An 18,444-nucleotide genomic window follows, 5' to 3' on the forward strand; every position below is an offset into this window, starting at 1 on the left:
GTGACTTATTTGGCACCATTCAGATTTCTAGCTTATGCTCTTTCTTACCATGACAGGTAGTGGTAGACGATGGAGCTAAGGTCCTAAAGGGTTGCTGTCTGTATGAACTCTTATGTAGACAGCGTCCAACTCCAGAACCTCTTAATAATCACATTGTATATCCTTGGAGGACAAGAATCCAAGTCTTCTCTGCATTTTTTTCAAATCTCTTGCAAACATCGTGAATACAATTATAATTAGTTGCAATTGGTTTAATGGACCTGACCATGAGCTTTTTCAATAGCTTGCATCGCACTGAATTGCAAAGGTTGATTTATGTCTATCTTCCCATGACAGTGTAAATTTGTAATTTTCAGTGTCTAACACAGTGCCTGGCACTGCCATTTATTAAACAAAACTGCACCAATGGCACGATCTCTTCCTTTCTTCAAAGCCATATTAAAGTGCATAGGCAAAAGATGAGCAGTAAAATCTCATTTTAATTACAGCACCGTCTTAACTTCATTGCTAGCTTTATACAGTGAAGGATAATGATCATGCGGCTCTGAGTGACATTTATTAGATTTTCATAGACTTTCCAAGTTGAGCATTTGTGACTTCATTAGAAGGGGAAAGGAGCCAACCACAACAAATCCTAACTCCCATGTATTCCTCAAAAAAAAAAAAAAAAGAATCTTTTAGGATAAAAGTCTTAAATTCAGCAGCCAAATAATGACTTTTCAAAAAAATTCTCTAACAAAATGATGGTATTCATAGAAATGATATTACATGAATGTAACATTCTTACCGTGGTTCTGAATATGTGAATTAAAAAAATGCTGTATATTTTCACCTAAAACAAATGCCTGATTTTCACATGGCTCACATTTTCTCTAAATGGGAACTATATGAACATTTCTGTCTTTTAATTGCTGCGCCAGAATCAGGGCCACTAAACTAATCTATTTTAGACATCACCTAAGACCAGATTTATATGAATAGGGTATTTTTAACTTTACTTTTAAGAATTTCCAAAGCTCTATTTGGTCAGCTCCGTTCCATATAATTATTTTCTTCTCCTTCGGAAATCTCACATATCACATCAGGTTAACAGATAAATAAAAAGCCTGAGCAAGTGACTGGTTGGTAGATATCCTGCTTTCTGACAGCAGTTTGGGACCTGATTCTAGAGCAAGCTTTGCCTCTCCAGATCTCTGGCTTAGGTGAAATGGGACCCCATTGAATCCATGAATATTCACATATTCAGTAGAAAGTAAATCTAATGCCTGAGAAGAGGATGAGACATCTTATCCCACTGAGCTGGTTCCCTTTGGCTCATCTCCCTCCCCAATACTATTCATGGCTGAGTTATATTTGAAGGATAATTTGAAGGATAGAAAATAAGGTGTGATTTGGGGTTACCCCAGCCAGTAATAACATTTGCTTTTCCACCTAGACCAAAGAGCCTGTCCTAGTGGCTGTCTCCGCGGTGTCAGGGGCTACATGGCACACTGCCTTTTTTTCCCCCCAGCTTTCCTGGCCCTGACCACACCCCCCAATTTAAGGAGGCAGCTCTATTAGAAACATTATGGTCTTTGCATCCTCTCTAGCCGACGAGCGGAGGATTCCCGCAGGTAGTTGGAAAGAGACCACAGACATTGAGGGAAGCTCACTCAGGACCTTTTCTTCACCCAGGCTCTCCGGCAAAGTAGTAAGTGAAGTGTGAGTTTCTGCTGAAAACTTTGCTATTTTCCTTCCCCCCCACCCCGCTTTTTTTTTTTTTTTTGTTTCATTCTGGGGAATTAAACAGTAAATTGATGGGGACTTTCAGGATACAGGCGGGTTTTCTCTTTCTCTTTTCACATTTTTCTACATTTCCCATTCAATTACTTAATAACAATTTTCAAAAATACTTCTTAACATTCTTAAAATAGTCTGAAATCAAGAGTGTTTCACTCTTTTCCCTGCTTTATAAAAGCAAAATCACACACGTTTTCGAGACTCGCAGATTACTTGTCAGAAACTCTGAATTTTCCTCGCATATTGGAGCAGTTCCAAAGAAATAAAGCTGTAGTTAAACATAGAAATTCCTTTTTTTCTCTTTCACTCCTAGCAAGCCTATTGCTTTCCTTTTTTTTTTCTTTCTTTCTTTCTTTCTTTTTTTTTTTTTTTGCCTAGCAGCTTAATGAATTTTTATAGAGAGGAAATTGCTACAGGTTTGAATCTTGCAAGCCAAACTAGCCAGATTGCGTTGGGGTTTTTTGGTATTTTTTGGGTGCTTTTCCCGGTTTTGTGACTCTGAGTTCTCCAATAGTCTACCTGTTTGGGGGGCTGTAGCTGAGACAGGGAGAGTTTCAAAGTCAAGGGGGGTATTTCTTCTCCTCCGCACGGAGCTGGGCTTCCGCGGTGCTGGTACAGAAGGAGGGGGGTGTGGATGGCCATTTTCCTCCATTCGGTGATTTTATCCTGCAATGCCACTTCGTGGCTTCTCATCCGCTGTTAACAAGCCCCTGTGACCCCAGCTTTTCAAGTCACGTTATACGTGGACGAACTGTTCGACAAGATTCTGGGTTATTGAGATCAAGGCATTCATTTGTAGCTTTTCCTGACTGCCTTTTGGGTAGTTTTTTTTTTTTTTTTTAAACCATTTCCCCACTTCTTTCATACCATTGCTGGGCAACTGAAAAGACAGATATTGGCTAAACAACAGGAAAAACAGATTCTAAAATACTTCTGGCAGTTCATTTGATTTGTAAAATGACTGACCTTTTGACTCTTCATTGGTTGTGGCTCTGGATTGCGCCGTCTCCTTTTTATCTGAAGAGAAAACCCTTCGCTTCTGCAGGCAGGGGCGATGCGTGGAGGGTTTTCGGGGTGGCCACTGTTGCTGTTGAGATCCTTACTTACCTGTTGTTCCTGAATGGAGGGAAGGGACAGCTAATGAGTTAATGTCTGCAAAGTGCTTTGAAGATGAAAAGCCCTTTTCATGTGTTCAGTATTGTAGTTATTAATATTAATATTTGAAGAAGCATGCTGCTTCTAATTGTGAATCAACAACGTCTATCCTTGCCAACTCAGTAGTGAAAAAACAAACAGTCAAAGCAGCCTCACAGCCTCTTCCGTCCTCGTTCCGCTGCTGTGGAGGAGGGAGGCAGGAGTCTGATTACAGACAGGGCATCTTCGCCTTCCAGGCTCCTTACACCGACGTGCTGATGGGTAGAGGTGCCAAGAGGTCCAAGGGTAGAGCCTGGAAGAAGGTGGGTAAAAGGTGTCACCCTTCAACACCTGGTCATCGATGACCCTGGAGCACTGCTTGAGAAAGCATGGGCCTGGGCCAATTGCCTGCCTCAGATTATAATCAAGTTCAAAGGCGAGCAGGGTCAGAACTGGAGCCAGGGCTGGATTTGGCCGTGGAGAAAGTGCATGTGCATTTGGGTCCCATTAGGCTTGGCTCGGTAACTGAGAACAGGTATTTAACCTGACTGTTCCTAAAATATGAATGATGATTTGTGCCCCACGTACTCCAGAAAGATAAGAGAATAGGAGTAAACCGCATAAAGAGTAAAAGTGCCAATCCTGTTGAGGGATGGTCTGAAGTCATATTGTAACAAATTGGGGCTGTGGGTACAGGTCCCTAGGGGAGGGTGAGGCGGAAGATGGACAAATGGTAGGGAAACAAATGATTAGCCCTGACGTTCCTCTCTTTGATTACACCCAGTGCCTCAGTGTATGACCCAGTTTCTCACCAATAATTCCCATTCTGCCGGACCTCCTGATTTTATTTATTGATGAACAGATCTGTTTTCCTCAGCATCTCTCCTTTTCTAATTACCCATTGAAAATTCCCATTTCTGCATCAAGCAGCAGAAGAAAGGGTTACATCCCAGAAGCTGGCACACCCCCCACCCCCTGCTTTCTTTCTTTCTATATGGAAATTAAAAAGTATTTAGTATTTGAGCAAACTAAATGTGGTATGCAGCAATTCAGTGCCATTGGAGGCAAATTTTGTGAGTATTCAATCCTAGGAACTCAGATATGAAAACAACTCATTTTATGTTTCTTCGTCTCCCTTGTCCCTGCTCTACTGAAAATGTAGCTTTAGGGAGCTCCACCTTTTAATCTTGGTGATTCTCTGGGTATCACACCTGGTTGCCTCCACTTTACCCGCCGGAGGATAATAATTCCTGATATTTATCGAGCACTTAGAATGCTCTGGGGCCCTTGCTGAGGGCTTTGCACAGAATACTTCATTTAACCCACATCGAAGTATTTGAGGTAGACACTCTTGTTATTCCCATTTAACAGATGAAGACACTGAGGCTTGGTAATATGACCAATTTAGAGGCGGTACCTGATTAGAACCAAGGGGCTGTGAGTCCAGATCTTGGGGCTGGCATTGGATCTCAAAGGAAGCTTCGTAGCTTTCAGATACTTACATGAGTTTAGGCTGGATTCTTCTGCGTTGACTCATGATTTCTCTTATTTGGGAGAATACTGTGGAATAGGCCTCTTTTCCAAAGGGGGATCTGTGGATCAACTATTCATTGTCAGAGAGATACTGACTGTGTAGAAAGTTACAAGGTCTAGTTGACCAGATCAGCATCTCTCTCCTCCAGTGTCTCTTGTGGCAAATATCGATTGAATTTCTGTGCTGTCCCCAGCCTTGTGTTGGGTGATATGACAGATTCAGAAGGAATAATAATGGAAGTTCCATTTCTAAAATGAACATAATTTTATTTTAGAACGCAAGATCTTACTGAAAAGAGGTTGAAAATAAAAAACAACGTAAGTGCTCAGCTATGTGACACTGTCTACGCATTAAATGTTTTGGGACTTTAGATAGCAAGAAAACATGTCTAGAGCGGGGAGTGAAATCTATTTCTGATCAATTTTGTTTCTCACAGAAGAGGATAGATTTGCTATTCCAGTTATCCAAGGGCTGCTGCTGTCTCAAGAACTTAGAGGAGAAGGCTGGGATAGTACTTACTAGAACGAGAGTCAAGAAGCAACCTCTTAGGGAAGATATCAAGAAAATATTCTCAATGGGGGAAATAAAATCTAGAAATTTTCAAGCAATGTGGAAAAATAGAAACCCCCAGAATTTTAGCCTTCTTTGCATTTAAATTTTTTGAACTTAAGTCATCCCCGATGCATCAAAAGTCGCAAAACCACAAATCAGAGAGTTTCCAAAGGTTTTAGGTTGTTTAAAATTGTGAAAAATAGAATGCAGATTATTTTCCTTGATCATCTTTTGGTGCCCCCAGTGATCTTTAATCCAAAAGGCTTCCTGTCAATGGGGAGAGAACAGCGATGCCAGTTTCTTGGCATCATAGGCTAAAGAACTAACACCACAGGCTCTCAGGAAAGGCACGGATCCTTGTCAGATGGGGCCATCGTCGGGCACGTGGCTTGAGAGGCTCGGACAGGTCCTGAGCTGCACGTCCCCCTGGCCAGGCTTGTAGTGTAGCTAAGATGTAAACCTCCGCTCAGCCTGTGCCTCAGGTGTCTTCTTGCCTGGTCCTCAGTGGGCTCTGCCTCCTGGACGCCCGCCTTGTTGAAATCGCTCGTGAACTTAACCAGGTTTGCCCAGCCGCTTCCTTGCTCCCCCAGGTGAGGTCTTCTGAGCCGCAGCATCGGCATCACGTGGGATCTTGTTGGAAATGCAGATTGTCGGGCTGTACCTGGGACCTGCTGACTCGGGCTTTGCATTGTTACAATTCCCAGGTGATTCCTATGCAAATCAGTTGGGGAAGCGCGGCTGGAAAGACAAAAAGCCAAACCATACAAAAAATGAAAAACGCAAACAAACAAAAACTCCTGCGGTATTTTCTGTAGGAGCTTACTACTTGCTCATGTTTGTATGAGTCGCTAGAGTGTTACTCCACAGAAGATAGACATTTATATCAAAAAGGTGTTGGTTTAACTCGAGAGGTTACAATATTGCCCCCTTTGTGCCAAGCGGTCTTTCAATGAGTTTGCTCCTCCCTGGAAGAAAAATGCTTACTTCTTGGTTTTATGCATAACAATGGTACAAATAGATTACCATTCAACAGAAATTGTGGCTCTTTTCTCCAGCGAAATTCTTAACTAATGCCTACTCCACCTCTGCTTATGGAAGGGAATCCTTTTCTGATTATTTAAATGCAAGTCCTTTAGAAAAAGAGACAAGGGATTTAGGCCATCTGGGTTCTAGCTCTAATACCTGACTGAAGAGCCTCTACTGCTTTGGGCATGGGAAATAATAATTAATAAAAAAAAAACTATGAATGTGTGAGTGCTTACTAATACCAGGCACTGTGACAAAAGAGAAATAAGTTAGAACCACTATTTGTGGACCGTTTTATCATGTGTAAAGCACTCTGTTAAGCATGTTTATTTTATCCAACCCTCCTCAGGGATCCTTGAAAGGATGGGTATTATTACCTTCAATTTATAGTTGAGGAAACGAAGATTTGGCGAGGTTAAGAAACTCGCCTGTGGCCATATGTTCCGAAAGGAGCTGCGGGTTCACCCACAGTCTGTAACTCTTTATTGTTGATCAACGCTTACCCTCTTTGAGCCCTGCATATTCAAACAAAAAAATGGTGGGTGTGATGGATCTTTTCCAACGCCAAAATTGACTGAATTTGCAAAATCCCTCTTTCAATCAGAAGGGCAGCAAGCTGTTTAATATTATATTCAGAAATTTGACCCTTACAATTTGGGCAGTAAAACAAATGATACAACACCATGAAAATCACAATCGGACAAAGTCCAAGATGTCGCTTGCTGAATTTGAGAGATCTAAGGCAGCTGGTGTCTGTTGGTTCAGTTTGAAAAGGGCATTATTCAAATCTATCCTGTTCCCCTTTCATGTTCTCTTAGCATCTACCTCTGTTCATGATGTCTTTCAGTTTTGTTGAGGGCTTCTTAAGAGCCAAAACCATGTCTAAATTCTAGATTATATCCAACGTGCTCCACACGCTGTGAGTTGAAAAGTAATTATTTAAAATTCTAGGCTCTTTAGGGATTTCTTTGGCAGCATCCACCGGGTTAGAGGTGACATTTTTAGTCTTGCAGATCTTCTTTGGATTTGACTTGGCCAAGAATCTCATATACCATGACCTCCGCTATATCCGTCATTGTGAACTAGAGTACTTCAAGTCATTTCTCTAGCTTACTCTTTTTTTGCTTCTAGTTTCTTAGTAAAAAACAATTTTAATTTATCTATTCAGTTATTCACAGATAACTACGATGTGCATGGTGGCCAACTGCGATCATTGGCCAAATTTCATGGTTAAATATAGGATTTGAGGAATGACATTGGGAGACGAGGCTGTGGGCACTTTTACTGTAAAACAGTGTACTGAATGTTACCTTCGGTCTTCCTGAGGACACTCCCACATGAAGCCCAATTGACTAGAAAAAGTAGAATGGTAGCTTCTGCTAAGTTTCAGAGACCAGGATTGACATCATGGTCATAAAATGCCTCTCATTTAAGAGCAGACAGGTTTTAATCTATTCCCTTGATGTTTACGAGAAACAACTCCATTCTGCCCACTGTTCACAATACCATTCCAGCAGTGTGACTGGGAAGGATTTGTTTCCATGAGGAGGAAACATAAAATAGTCTACGAGGCGCTCCTTATTTCCTAATTGCTATGGTACAGCAGACTAAAACCGTCTTATAGTCTCTCTCTTTTTCAGGACATATTAACGACTGACTCCTTGAGGAAGGGCAAAACAATATACTCTTGTAATAGTATGATAATGTGAGTGTATTTTTAGTCTTCCAAGAAAGATTGGTTGAGCTATGTCAATTCATACAGAACTCGAAAGTATTATGCTGAGTTAGGAGATGGGGGTGGTTTAGAGAAATAGGAGATGGCTATGAGTCATGTTCATGCCTCTAGTCAAGTTAGGCTTGGAGTACGAATTATCAGTGAAGCGGGGGAGAAGAGACTGGGATGTGAGCTGTACGCTGAGGGGCTGCTTTGTGAAGTTAGGGAAGGTGGCGCGTTTAGTGTGAGACACAGAAGGCAACAGCACGTCAATCAGAGCACTGCCTTTATGGGTCAGGGTTGGCCACTTAAAATAAGAAGGAATGTTTACTACTGTAATGTTAAAATACCCGGTCAAGAAAACGAAGTTCTTAAAGATTTAGGAGCAAGGAAGAGAAACCATCTCCAATTCTTCGAACCATTTCTCTTTTCTCCTTATTACAACTGCAACGTTTCCTTGGGAAACTATCTAACTACGCTTAAATTTGAGTTCTTGGGGGAATTGAACTTGCTAGCTTTTGCCAGATCAAAGGAGAGATCTACTAAAACGACTGGAAAAATACCAATGAACTACTCATGAGAGTTAAGAGAAAAAAACGATACAATAGATAAACTTGCCAATCCGGCACATTCAGTAGTTTAGAGAAAAATATGATTCTGGGGCACCTGGGTGGCTCAGTTGGTTAAGCATCTGCCTTTGGCTGAGGTCATGATCCTGGAGTCCCTGGATGGAGCCCTGTGTCTGGCTTCCTGCTCAGTGGGGAGTCTGCTTCTGCCTCCCCCCATCACCCCTCACTCCTGTTCTCTTGCTCACTCTCTTTCAAATAAATAAATAAAATCTTAAAAAAAAGAAAAATATGATTCTGCTTGTAGTTAACATTAAAGAAGTCTAACCTTAGTCTTGCATATGGACGGACATCATCACGGGTAACAGATCTTGTTTTTTTTGAGATATCTTCACTTTCTTGGATATACGTGAGACATACTGTTGCACGTTCTAACTCTATTTCATGGACAGGTTCTTTCATTCGGTCAATGAACGTGTTGCTTATCTACTATGTAGCATATAAAAAGGCAGCCCGTACTCTTAAGCAACTCAGGATTCAGGAGCAGAAACAGACATCTATACAGGAAGTACTCTGAACCAAATACCAAATACCAAACTAGGCATATTGTTATAGTGAGTCCCATGGAGGAGGGTCGAGGGTGTCCATCTAACTGCCTAAGAGGTTCAGGGAAAGCTTCCCAAAAGAGGTAATGCTCACTCTGAGTCTTTAAAAACAGATTTTCATGGCATTCATAAGGAAGCTCCAACTATTCATGGGAGAGTCAAGGTGTTGCCTCGATGACATGGATGGCAATGTCTTTGGTTTGGCAAAGGTTCTGTCATTTTTCTTTGAATGGGTAGTCCTTTTGGAAGTCAAATTCTTTTTCTGCTGCATTCTAGGCCAAAAGGGTGTCTTTTTAATACAAATGAATGAGAATCCTAAATTCTTGATATTAGGAGAAATCCTAGTTGCAAATCTATTTAACTTTTGCATAGCAAATTATCTACATTATCTATATGTCATACTTTATTCCAAAGTTGAATCCTCCATGTGCCATCTTTATACCTACCATAGATTGTGGCCATGATTCCTGACCTATGAAGTTAACAGGAAGACTAGAGGGTAAGGTCAAAGTTAGAACACGATGCCATTATTGGTGGCTGCATAATTTTGGCTTCTCTATTATGGAAGGCAGTTTGTACACATTCCTTGTCCCAACAATACCACTTGCAGGTATTGAATGACAAGAGAAAATATTTAGGGACTTTTAGCATGACAAGGGATTGGGGACAAATTAATTATACAGTAATAAGAGACTCATTAAGAAAAGCATAATGCATACATAGATTACAATACTCGACAGCCATAAACTCGGGAATGTAGAGTTATATTTCTTGATGTATAAAAAGGTTCATAGCATGATGTCAAGTGTCAATGGAAAAAGCAGATAACACAATAACATGCAGAGAATTCTATCATGAAGGTAAAATTACGATCATATGTATATATTATATCTACATTTGGAAAGACACATTAAAAAGACCCAGAGGAACGCTGAACAGAGTATTAGTACAATTACCCCTAGATGGTCGGATTCCGGGTGATCTTGGCATTCATTTTAGACATTTCTGTGTTTTTATTGTAATTTCTTCAATAAATACATATTATTTTGCCAAAAACAATCATTTTCAAAAGAAAAAAAAAAGCATTTAAGTGTAGTTTGCTATTTCCCTAAAGGCATAGTGTTTCCTTGAAGAGCACATAGCCCAAAATGAAAAACACTGATGTCACAGGGCTGGTGTAGAAATGCAGCCAAGCAGGGGCAGAGTTGATGTGAACTGGATTCAGCCTTCACGAAGGCCTCGTCTCTTTGGGATTTCTTACTCCTGCTGCCTTGGTCTGACAGACCCCGGCTACTCCCCACCCTCCTCCGGGCATCCCTCACCCTGCCCTGGACGGTTCTGGGTGAAAGGCAGCTCAGCCTGCAGGTCAGCCCCAGTCACTAGGCTTGCGGAGGGTGGAAAGATCCAGATGCGGTCCGTGGGTAGCACGCTCTACGAAGACTAGAGCTCTCCCCAGAGTCCTACAGAAAACTGTTCAAAGTCCGTTACTGGACAGATACACCACATAAACCAAATGGTTGTCTTTTTTGTCCTCTGCACGGATTGAGCATTTTTATCGGAAAATTGAGCAGAGTGAGGAGAGAGAGAAGCCCAGGAGAAGGAGGCTGAAGACCTGGAGTCCGATCTCAGCCTGGCTGGTTTGCAGCATTGCCTGTGTCTTTCTCCTCATCTGAAAAAAGAAAGGGGCTTAAGTGAGTTAAAGGGCGCGTACACGTTTTCTAACTTAACTCCTAGAGCCAGCAAGTATCTGTGTGCCGTCTCCTATCAGCGCTGGTGTGGGGCCTGGGGTACAGATGAAGATGCAGAGGAACTCCTTAAGTTCTAATGGGGTAAGAGGTGCTGAGACGATCAACAAGCAGCTAAGTGTCATATGGGGTGGTGGAAAACGCTTCTGTGATAAGGCGACAGTGATAGTGATCGCTTAGAAATGGATCACGCAACAAACCTATTCTTTCTTTTTTTTTTTTTAAGATTTTATTTATTTATTTGACAGATTGAGAGAGAGAGGGAGAACACAAGCAGGGGGAGCAATGGAGGGAGAGGGAGAAGCAGACTCCGCTGAACAGGGAGCCTAATCCCAGGATCCTGGGATCATGAGCTGAGCCAAAGTCAGATGCTTAACCGACTGAGCCACCTGGGCATCCCTTTCTTTCTTTCTTTCTTTCTTTCTTTCTTTCTTTCTTTCTTTCTTTCTTTCTTTTTCTTCTTCTTCTTCTTCTTCTTCTTCTTCTTCTTCTTCTCTTTCTTTCTTTTCAAAGATTTGTTTTTTTAAGAGAGAGAGAGAGAGTGTGTGTGCAAGGGGCGGGGGGAGAGGGACAGAGAGACGGGGAGAGGGGAAGCAGCCTCCGCTGAGCCGGGAGCCCCGACTCCCAGGGCCCAATCACAAAACCCCAAGATCATGAGGACCTGAGCCGAATTCAAGATTCCAACACTCGACCGATTGAGCCACCCAGATACCCCCACACCCCCACACCCATTATTTCAAGTGGATCTTTATTTGGATCTGCAATCTATTCAGATTCTCCGATTTGAGAATCAAATAACATCTGATGCACTTCACATTTTGTGTCCCGTGAGACCAAGTCGTTCTTTCATTCGCTAATTAAAAAAAAAAAAAAAAAAGAATTCTCTTATGCCCCCTAGCCTGTCTTAAAGTCTGGAGATACGAAGATGAAAAAGGCATAGTGCCTGCCTTCAAACAGCTCAGAGTTGAGTGGGAGAGGCAAATAGAAACAGATGTTTACAGACCCGTGTGCTCCGCACAGTGACAGAAACACACGGGGAGCACTGCGCGAGGGCAGCTAGCCTGGGCTGGGGTGCGGGGTAGGGCAGCAGGGCTTCCTGGCTGCGAGAGCTCCCGAGCGGAGCCTCAAGGCCAGAGGAGAAGCGGGTAGATGACTGAGAAGCAGGAGGACAAGGGGGCATTTCTATCAGAGGTCATCACATGAGAAGGGCAGGGACGCGAGGACTGGTCCCAGTAGCTTAGGGAACAGAAGTTCCACGATACAGGAGCAGAGGCTCAGTGGTCTGTGGGGAGCATGAGGCCCGAGAGATGGGAGCACTGCCCCTGGAGGCCACCTCGGACACATTCATCTGCTACTCGGCCATTGCTGGTCCCCTTCGAGAAAAATGAGCTCCATTCTTCACAACTCTGTTATCAGGTGTTCATGTTGTTTCTACGTTCTGACAGGCCTATGGATGCTTCTAGGCTAGGGAGTAAATCTTACATCACACAGTTGTTTTGTATTTAGGTAATAAACGTGTATAATGCCAAGACCAAAAAAAAAAAAAAAAAGTTGGTCCAGCTGATGTTTAATGTTATGTGGGAGGGAATTCTCTTTGGCCAACATGTCAGAAAAAAAAAAAAAAGTATCACCCAGACACTCCTTTTGCTTTTCCTGAAAGGGTTTATGTCCCAAGCAGCTGTTCTGTGTCACAATCTACAAGTGGAAAAAGGGTGAGTTCTTTTTTTCTTTCTCCAAAAAATAATACAGCAGTCATCCATTTCTGTCCCAGAGTTATTTCCTGAGATGAGAGCCCTTGAGTGCCCTGGCAACTCCCTCTTTCCAGCTTCCTCCCTGGGCGAAGGGCTTTTCCCCAAGGGAAGTGTCATTCATCTAACCTAGCCGCAGGAACACAGCCCCGCACTGAATACGCCATATGTGGGGCCATAGGTTTCCTCCCTCACTCTGTCAGTTGGAAAGAGAAAACATATTTCCACTGAACCTTTCCCTAAGCTATGTTGCTCCGGAGAGTGTTGTCTGGCTGGCCGATTGAAACTCTTGATGCCCTTGAGCTGGGCTTCAGGACAAGGCTGCCACTTGCAAAAGTCCTTTTTCTTATAAATATATAAACAAAACAGGAATTCAGAACAGGAAGGGTCTTTGCTGCTTGTGGGAGTATAGGGATGATTCATATGGCCACGTGGTCACACCTCACACTGCGATCTGCCACGATTTCCCATTCCCCCTCACGCAGTCACTTCTGACTGCTTTTTTTTTTTTTCCTATGTTGTTGGTAAACTACTCATCACATTATATTATAGTCATATGTAAGTCTGTCTTCTCCACTGCCTGGAGATAGAGACTGTCTTTCTCAGCGTCAGTGAGTCAGAGAGAATGTAAGGTCCACGAGGTCGGGGATCTTTGGGACCAAGTGGGTCCCAAATGCCCAGAACAGTGCTTAGCACATAGCAGGCATGTAGGAACTATTTACTGAATGGATAAGCAAGTTTCTAACAAAGGATGCCTTCACTGTGCTTGTTGCATGAAGGGTTGAGGTCTGTGATGACTCAGGGGGTCCATGGGACTTTTTCAGAGGACATCGGAGGGCCGAATGGCCAGCACAAACAGTGCTCCCGTACCTGACATTTCCCAAAGGTATAGGTTGCCCTGCAGGGCCCTGAAGGGAAGACCAAATGTACCCTAGGGAATCTGATCATTGTTAATCCATTCTCAGGATGACACACTCCATGTTGTTAACTTGTAAGTCTCGTCCATGAATAGATCAAAAACTTTTAAGTGGGGATGTATAGATTGATGGCGATTCATTAGGACTTTCATGTCCTATTTCAAGATTAAAGGTAAGGACTGTTTTGGTAGGAAGGGAACATTGAATTCATTGAGACTATCTTCACCATATATGGTCAGGACCAGTCCTCATTGACCTATGTTGTACGTACCTTTTTCTTATTTCATGCTCAGTGCCCAGGGAAGTCTGATACGTGATCGCTGCTCATTATTTTGAGAAATAGGTGATATTAACGGATACAGATTTTAACAATGTCCTTGGACTAGCCTGCTTTGATCTTTGTCTCCTCTTCCTCTTCAGCTTCACCACCGGCAGTTCTTAAGGGGCCATTTTGCTGCAACGGAGATCAATTCCCCCTAAAAAACAAGAAAACAAGCACCTTGATTAACAAAGCCTAGTTACCCTTAGTTATTTTATTTTTAAAAATTAATATTATTTTGTCTACATCTATTTTTGAAGAAAATGCATCGTGAGAAAAGTAAAATTTTAGTTAAAAACACGAAGCATAGCTCTGGACTAAGGTATGTCTTTAGACGGCTTTTAGCTTACTGATCTCAACCATGCAATATTAGGCCCTCTGTAATTGTAGTCCTTAGTCGGTATAATTTTATATTGCTGAGCCGGTTTAACTATATCATTCAAATACATTTCATAGGAAGGAAGATATGCTCATTGGCTGTCAACTGAATGAAGACAGTGAACCAAAACCACAAATTGAACATAGGACATATAATACTCTTTTTTTTTTTTTCTCAAAATGTGCCTGTGGCTTTACATATTAGCAAGAATAAGGGAAAAGACAAATACGACCTGGAAACAGTTAAGTTAAAACTAAAAGGTCACTTCTTTTTTTTTTTTTTAAGGTTTTATTTATTTATTTATTTGAGAGAGAGAGAGAGAGAGCTCCAGCGAGGATGTGTCGTGCACGAGCACACGTCCTGCACGCATGGGGGGAGGGGCAGAGGGGGAGGAAGAAGCAGACTCTCCGCTGAGCAGGGAGCCTGAGGTGGGGCTCGATCCAGGACCCCAGGATCATGACCGAAGCTGAAGGCAGATGCTTAACCAACTGAGCCACCCAGGCACCCTTAAAATGTAACTTCTTAACCATAGGCATTCAGCCTTCGAAAGCTGTGCCTAGGAACTAAATTTTCTAAATCACTCAAGAAAGACTTTTTTTCCAGTATATAATATTGAGTTTATTCAAGTGTGTGAACTAATGCACTTTAAGAAGCATTTAGAATGACAGAAATGTTTGATACATAAATGATTTTCCTGATGACAGACAGCCAGCTGGAAAATCCCTTCAGCCAGAACATTCCTCAGGCATTCTCGACGTCAGATTTTTGGTGTAGATAGCAGCTCTGGACAAGAATTATTTCACAGTGTTTCTCCTTTTGTTCCAGATGAATAATGTTCAATCCCTTTTTCAGGGCTTCTCTCTGTTTATCTGTGTCTTGGGATCCTGGTTGATGTGTCTTTTCAGTTGGGCTTTTCCATCCTTCTTCCCCTCTTCCCCTTTCTTTATTTACTCTTTTACCAAATTGATGCCACGCCTGTGTGCTGAGTGCACCTGCTGTGTGCCAGGCCTGGGTGAGGTGGAGGGAGGGTGATAGATGGATGGGGATGTTACTAAAAATGACACGTAAGACCTGGTCCTTGTCCAGAGACCCTACAAAAGGGTCTTTTTGTAGATGCTTTTCCTGCTTCTTGACTATAGCTCACAGTGGCTGTGCGCTATCCCTGATACTTTGCGGTCAAGAGACGGGCTCTGTCTGGGGTCTGCCCTTTCTCTGTGTGCCAGGGATCCATCGCTTGATCTTTCTCAATTTTCATTTCCTTCTCTGTAGCATAAAGAGGTGAACTCTAGGGGCGCCTGGGCGGCTCAGTGGGTTAAGTGTCTGATTCTTGAGTTTGGCTCAGGTCGTGATCTCGGGATCGTGAGATCCAGTCGCGTGTCAGTCTCCCCGTGGAGTCCGCTTAGGACTCTCTCTCTCTCCCTCTCCTGCCCCTCCTCGCCTCTTAAAAAAAGAAATATTAAAAAAAAAAAAAAAAGAAGAGGTAAACTCTCTGGTTCCAGGTCTAAGATTCGAACCCGCCGTGTTTCTAGTGCATACATTGGTGCACGCAGCGGCTCAGTGAAGGCTTTCTCCCACGCAGGTGCTGACCGTGAGGATGAGCTACTTTGTGGATCCCGCCTCCAGCGGCCCCGCCCCTTATTCAGCAGCGCGTCCTGCAATGGTGGTAAGTGGGGGCCCCTCCCTGCTCTCCGCTTGCCCACCCTGCCTCTCCTGGCTTCCTCTTGCTTCCCGCATCCTGACCTCGCCCGGACAGAGAAGCCCGGCCCCGACTCCAGAGTTGGAATCAGCCTTGGATCTTTTGGAGGAGCTAAATTGTGAGATGATCTTTTTATCAGCACGTAAAGTAAAAATTCAAGACTGATGGGTTTGCTCAAAAAGGTTTTTTAGTATGTTTGAGTTTCAGAAAAAAGGACTCGAACGTGATTAATGGTTAAAGCCAGGTGGTTTTTCACTGCTCAGTTCACTTGGGGAAGATTTTTCACGTATTGATACACTGTAGGCTTATCTTAACATAGTTAAACTTATTTTGGGTCTCATACACGAAAGCTAAATTACACAAGCCTTCTGATCACAGAATTTAAAACTAGGAAATATAACAGTAAGTTTATAGGAAAATGTTATAAATCCCAGAATAAGAGAGGTAAAAGGAACTTCAAAAATAGGAATAGATAAAGTTTCTTGCATTTAGGGAAAAAGACCCTCACCCAAGCTATGTGTTGATCAGTAGAAATGTTTAGGTGAATTGATTGTGTGAGCCATCCCATGATGCTATCATTGATCAATCCCGATGTTGAATGAGCCTTTTAATATTAGCTGATGTATTATTAACTATTCATTCTAAATTCTGTATGTTTTCATATGAAGATAACCAACATAAACTTTGAACTTTTTTTTACTTACTCTGGAAATGGACAGAGAAGTTTAACGTTAAATCTTCCCAGTACATTTATGGGTCTAAATCGATACCAAGGGACCAGAGCTCTTTTCTGACTCCAGTTTTGGACTGTCCGGCCTGAGGTTCTGCAGAATTCTTAATGCTGGTACCCTTAAGTTAACTATGCCCGTTCACTGTAATTGTATTTTGAAAGATCTGATGTATTTGCAAATTATTTTCTGTAGCATTGAAAAGAATAATTGTTTAAAAGCTATTCTATGTTCAAGGAGTGATTATCACTGCTCTTTTTACTGGTTATTCTAAAACACCTGTTTTTTTCTGTTTTAATTGGCTTCTGTTTTCATATAAACCCCATTCACTTTTCTAAAAAAATTAGAATCAGGAAAAAGCTTAGAGTACAATTAACACCAGAAATATGTTTAGAAACACACACACACACTCACACACACACACACACACACCCACAACAAGTAGAGACCAGCAGTCACTCAGTTTTGCTTAGTAGAAATCTCCCAGAGCCTTGAACTTGCAGGTCGCCGAAGCGGCTGGAAAAGTTGCCAGGGAAAGGCTCCTCTTGCTTCTCACACAGAGGTTATCATCTGAGGTCAGCACAAATTACACTAAATTTTTCTTAAAGATGATATTGTAGAGATTTGTTAAAACAAATGAAGAGTATTGGGATTTCAGGGCAAACTATGTCACTGGCTTAGAAGAATAGATTTAAAAGTCGGCCTATGTTAATTCTCTTTATCAGTATGGTACTCAAAGTAAATAAGACTAATAACTTCTCCAAAAAAATAATGCCAGGCAAATTTGTATGTATTGTATTTTAGACACTGAAATACATGGTATTACAAGTATTCAAACTACAGGTATAATATTAAATTATCCTTGGCAGGGTATCTGGAAACTGTATGAAATTAGAAAACCAAAACCCAGCTCCGGGTACATATTTTCAACGAACGACCCCACCCCCAACTGAATACACTGGCTAGTTTTAATGCATTTTAAATGGTTTCCACTGCTTGCGAAACAAAGAACTCATTTACCCCCCAGCCCCAACAGCCATATCTGAAAAGCATTATCAACGTGTGGGATCCTTTTCGCTGTGAATTTCAGAGCTGCTTGGGTAAAAGCAGAAGGTTGCATAAGAACGGCTAACTACTGCTCCAGCACTTTCTAACTTCTCTCTGGGCCTCAGTTTCTCCATCACTGGGACTAGTTAGGCAACTTTTGAGAACCCTAATGCAAGCAGGCAAGTCCTGTAACTTCTTCACCTATGCGCTCTCACTAATACGGATGAACGCACAAATAAATGTATCAGTACAAGGTCAGGTTCCATCAACTAGCGCTGCAGAGAAACTCCAACCTTAGCCTGCACCCTAAGAAACAGTCAAAGAATCTGTAAATGGTCTGCAGACTCTAACCCTGGGACACTGGCAGTAGCGAAACTAACAGATCTCACACCCTCGATCCCAATCTAAGATTTCGGGCAGGAGCGAGCACAGCTTCATTAACTTTCCCAGACAAGAAAGTCAAAGCCGCAGACACCGGTGTCTTCTCAGTTCTGTTGGAGCCACTCTATCTAGAGGTCAGCCAATGGGACTTAATCCAATAATCCCCGTCCTCCTCCCTGGTGCTCGGCTCCAATTTGGTTAGGCTGGGCCAGGAAGAAAAGAAACTCTGTCTCGGGTATGGGAAGTTGTGGGTGGAAGGAAAACTGTAAAGCAGTGGGTTTTTAATAGGGGCTAGTTGGTGATATTTTTAATTGTTAAAAGTTGGCAGCGGCATCCCCTGGCATTTAGAGGGTAGAGGCCAGGGATGTACCTAGCCATCCCACAATACCCAGTGCAGCCCCCCCACAACGAAGAATTATTCGGCCCCACGTGTCAGTAGTGCCGAAGTTGAGAAGCCCTGTTTGTTGGCCGCGGCCCCAGGATCAGGTTTGAAGGCCGGATGGTGCTCCGTGTACAGACTGGTCTAAGCGGGTCTTTGCCACGTGTAAATTACTGCTTCGTTGCAAAAGAAAAA

At 42.5% G+C, this 18,444-nt stretch overlaps 1 protein-coding gene across 4 annotated transcripts in view; it reads left to right on the top strand.

Moving 5' to 3' along the window:
• The first annotated feature begins 1,567 nt into the window (after positions 1–1,567).
• ETS1 (ETS proto-oncogene 1, transcription factor) overlaps positions 1,568–18,444 on the top strand; it is a 128,700-nt gene continuing 111,823 nt past the window's right edge. For 3 of the 4 annotated variants that reach the window (XM_045783771.2, XM_087868287.1, XM_045783773.2), the window contains exons 1-2: positions 1,568–1,690; positions 15,598–15,681. In XM_045783771.2, the coding sequence (XP_045639727.2) occupies positions 1,568–1,690; positions 15,598–15,681 (207 nt within the window). Of the gene's footprint in view, positions 1,702–15,597; positions 15,682–18,444 lie in introns of all 4 variants that reach the window. The other variant, XM_045783772.2, reaches the window with a different exon arrangement.

Source organism: Ursus americanus, chromosome 16 (assembly GCF_024610735.1).
Source record: "Ursus americanus isolate L20-20 chromosome 16, mUrsAme1.1.p, whole genome shotgun sequence".
In the NCBI taxonomy this organism is placed as follows: domain Eukaryota; kingdom Metazoa; phylum Chordata; class Mammalia; order Carnivora; family Ursidae; genus Ursus; species Ursus americanus.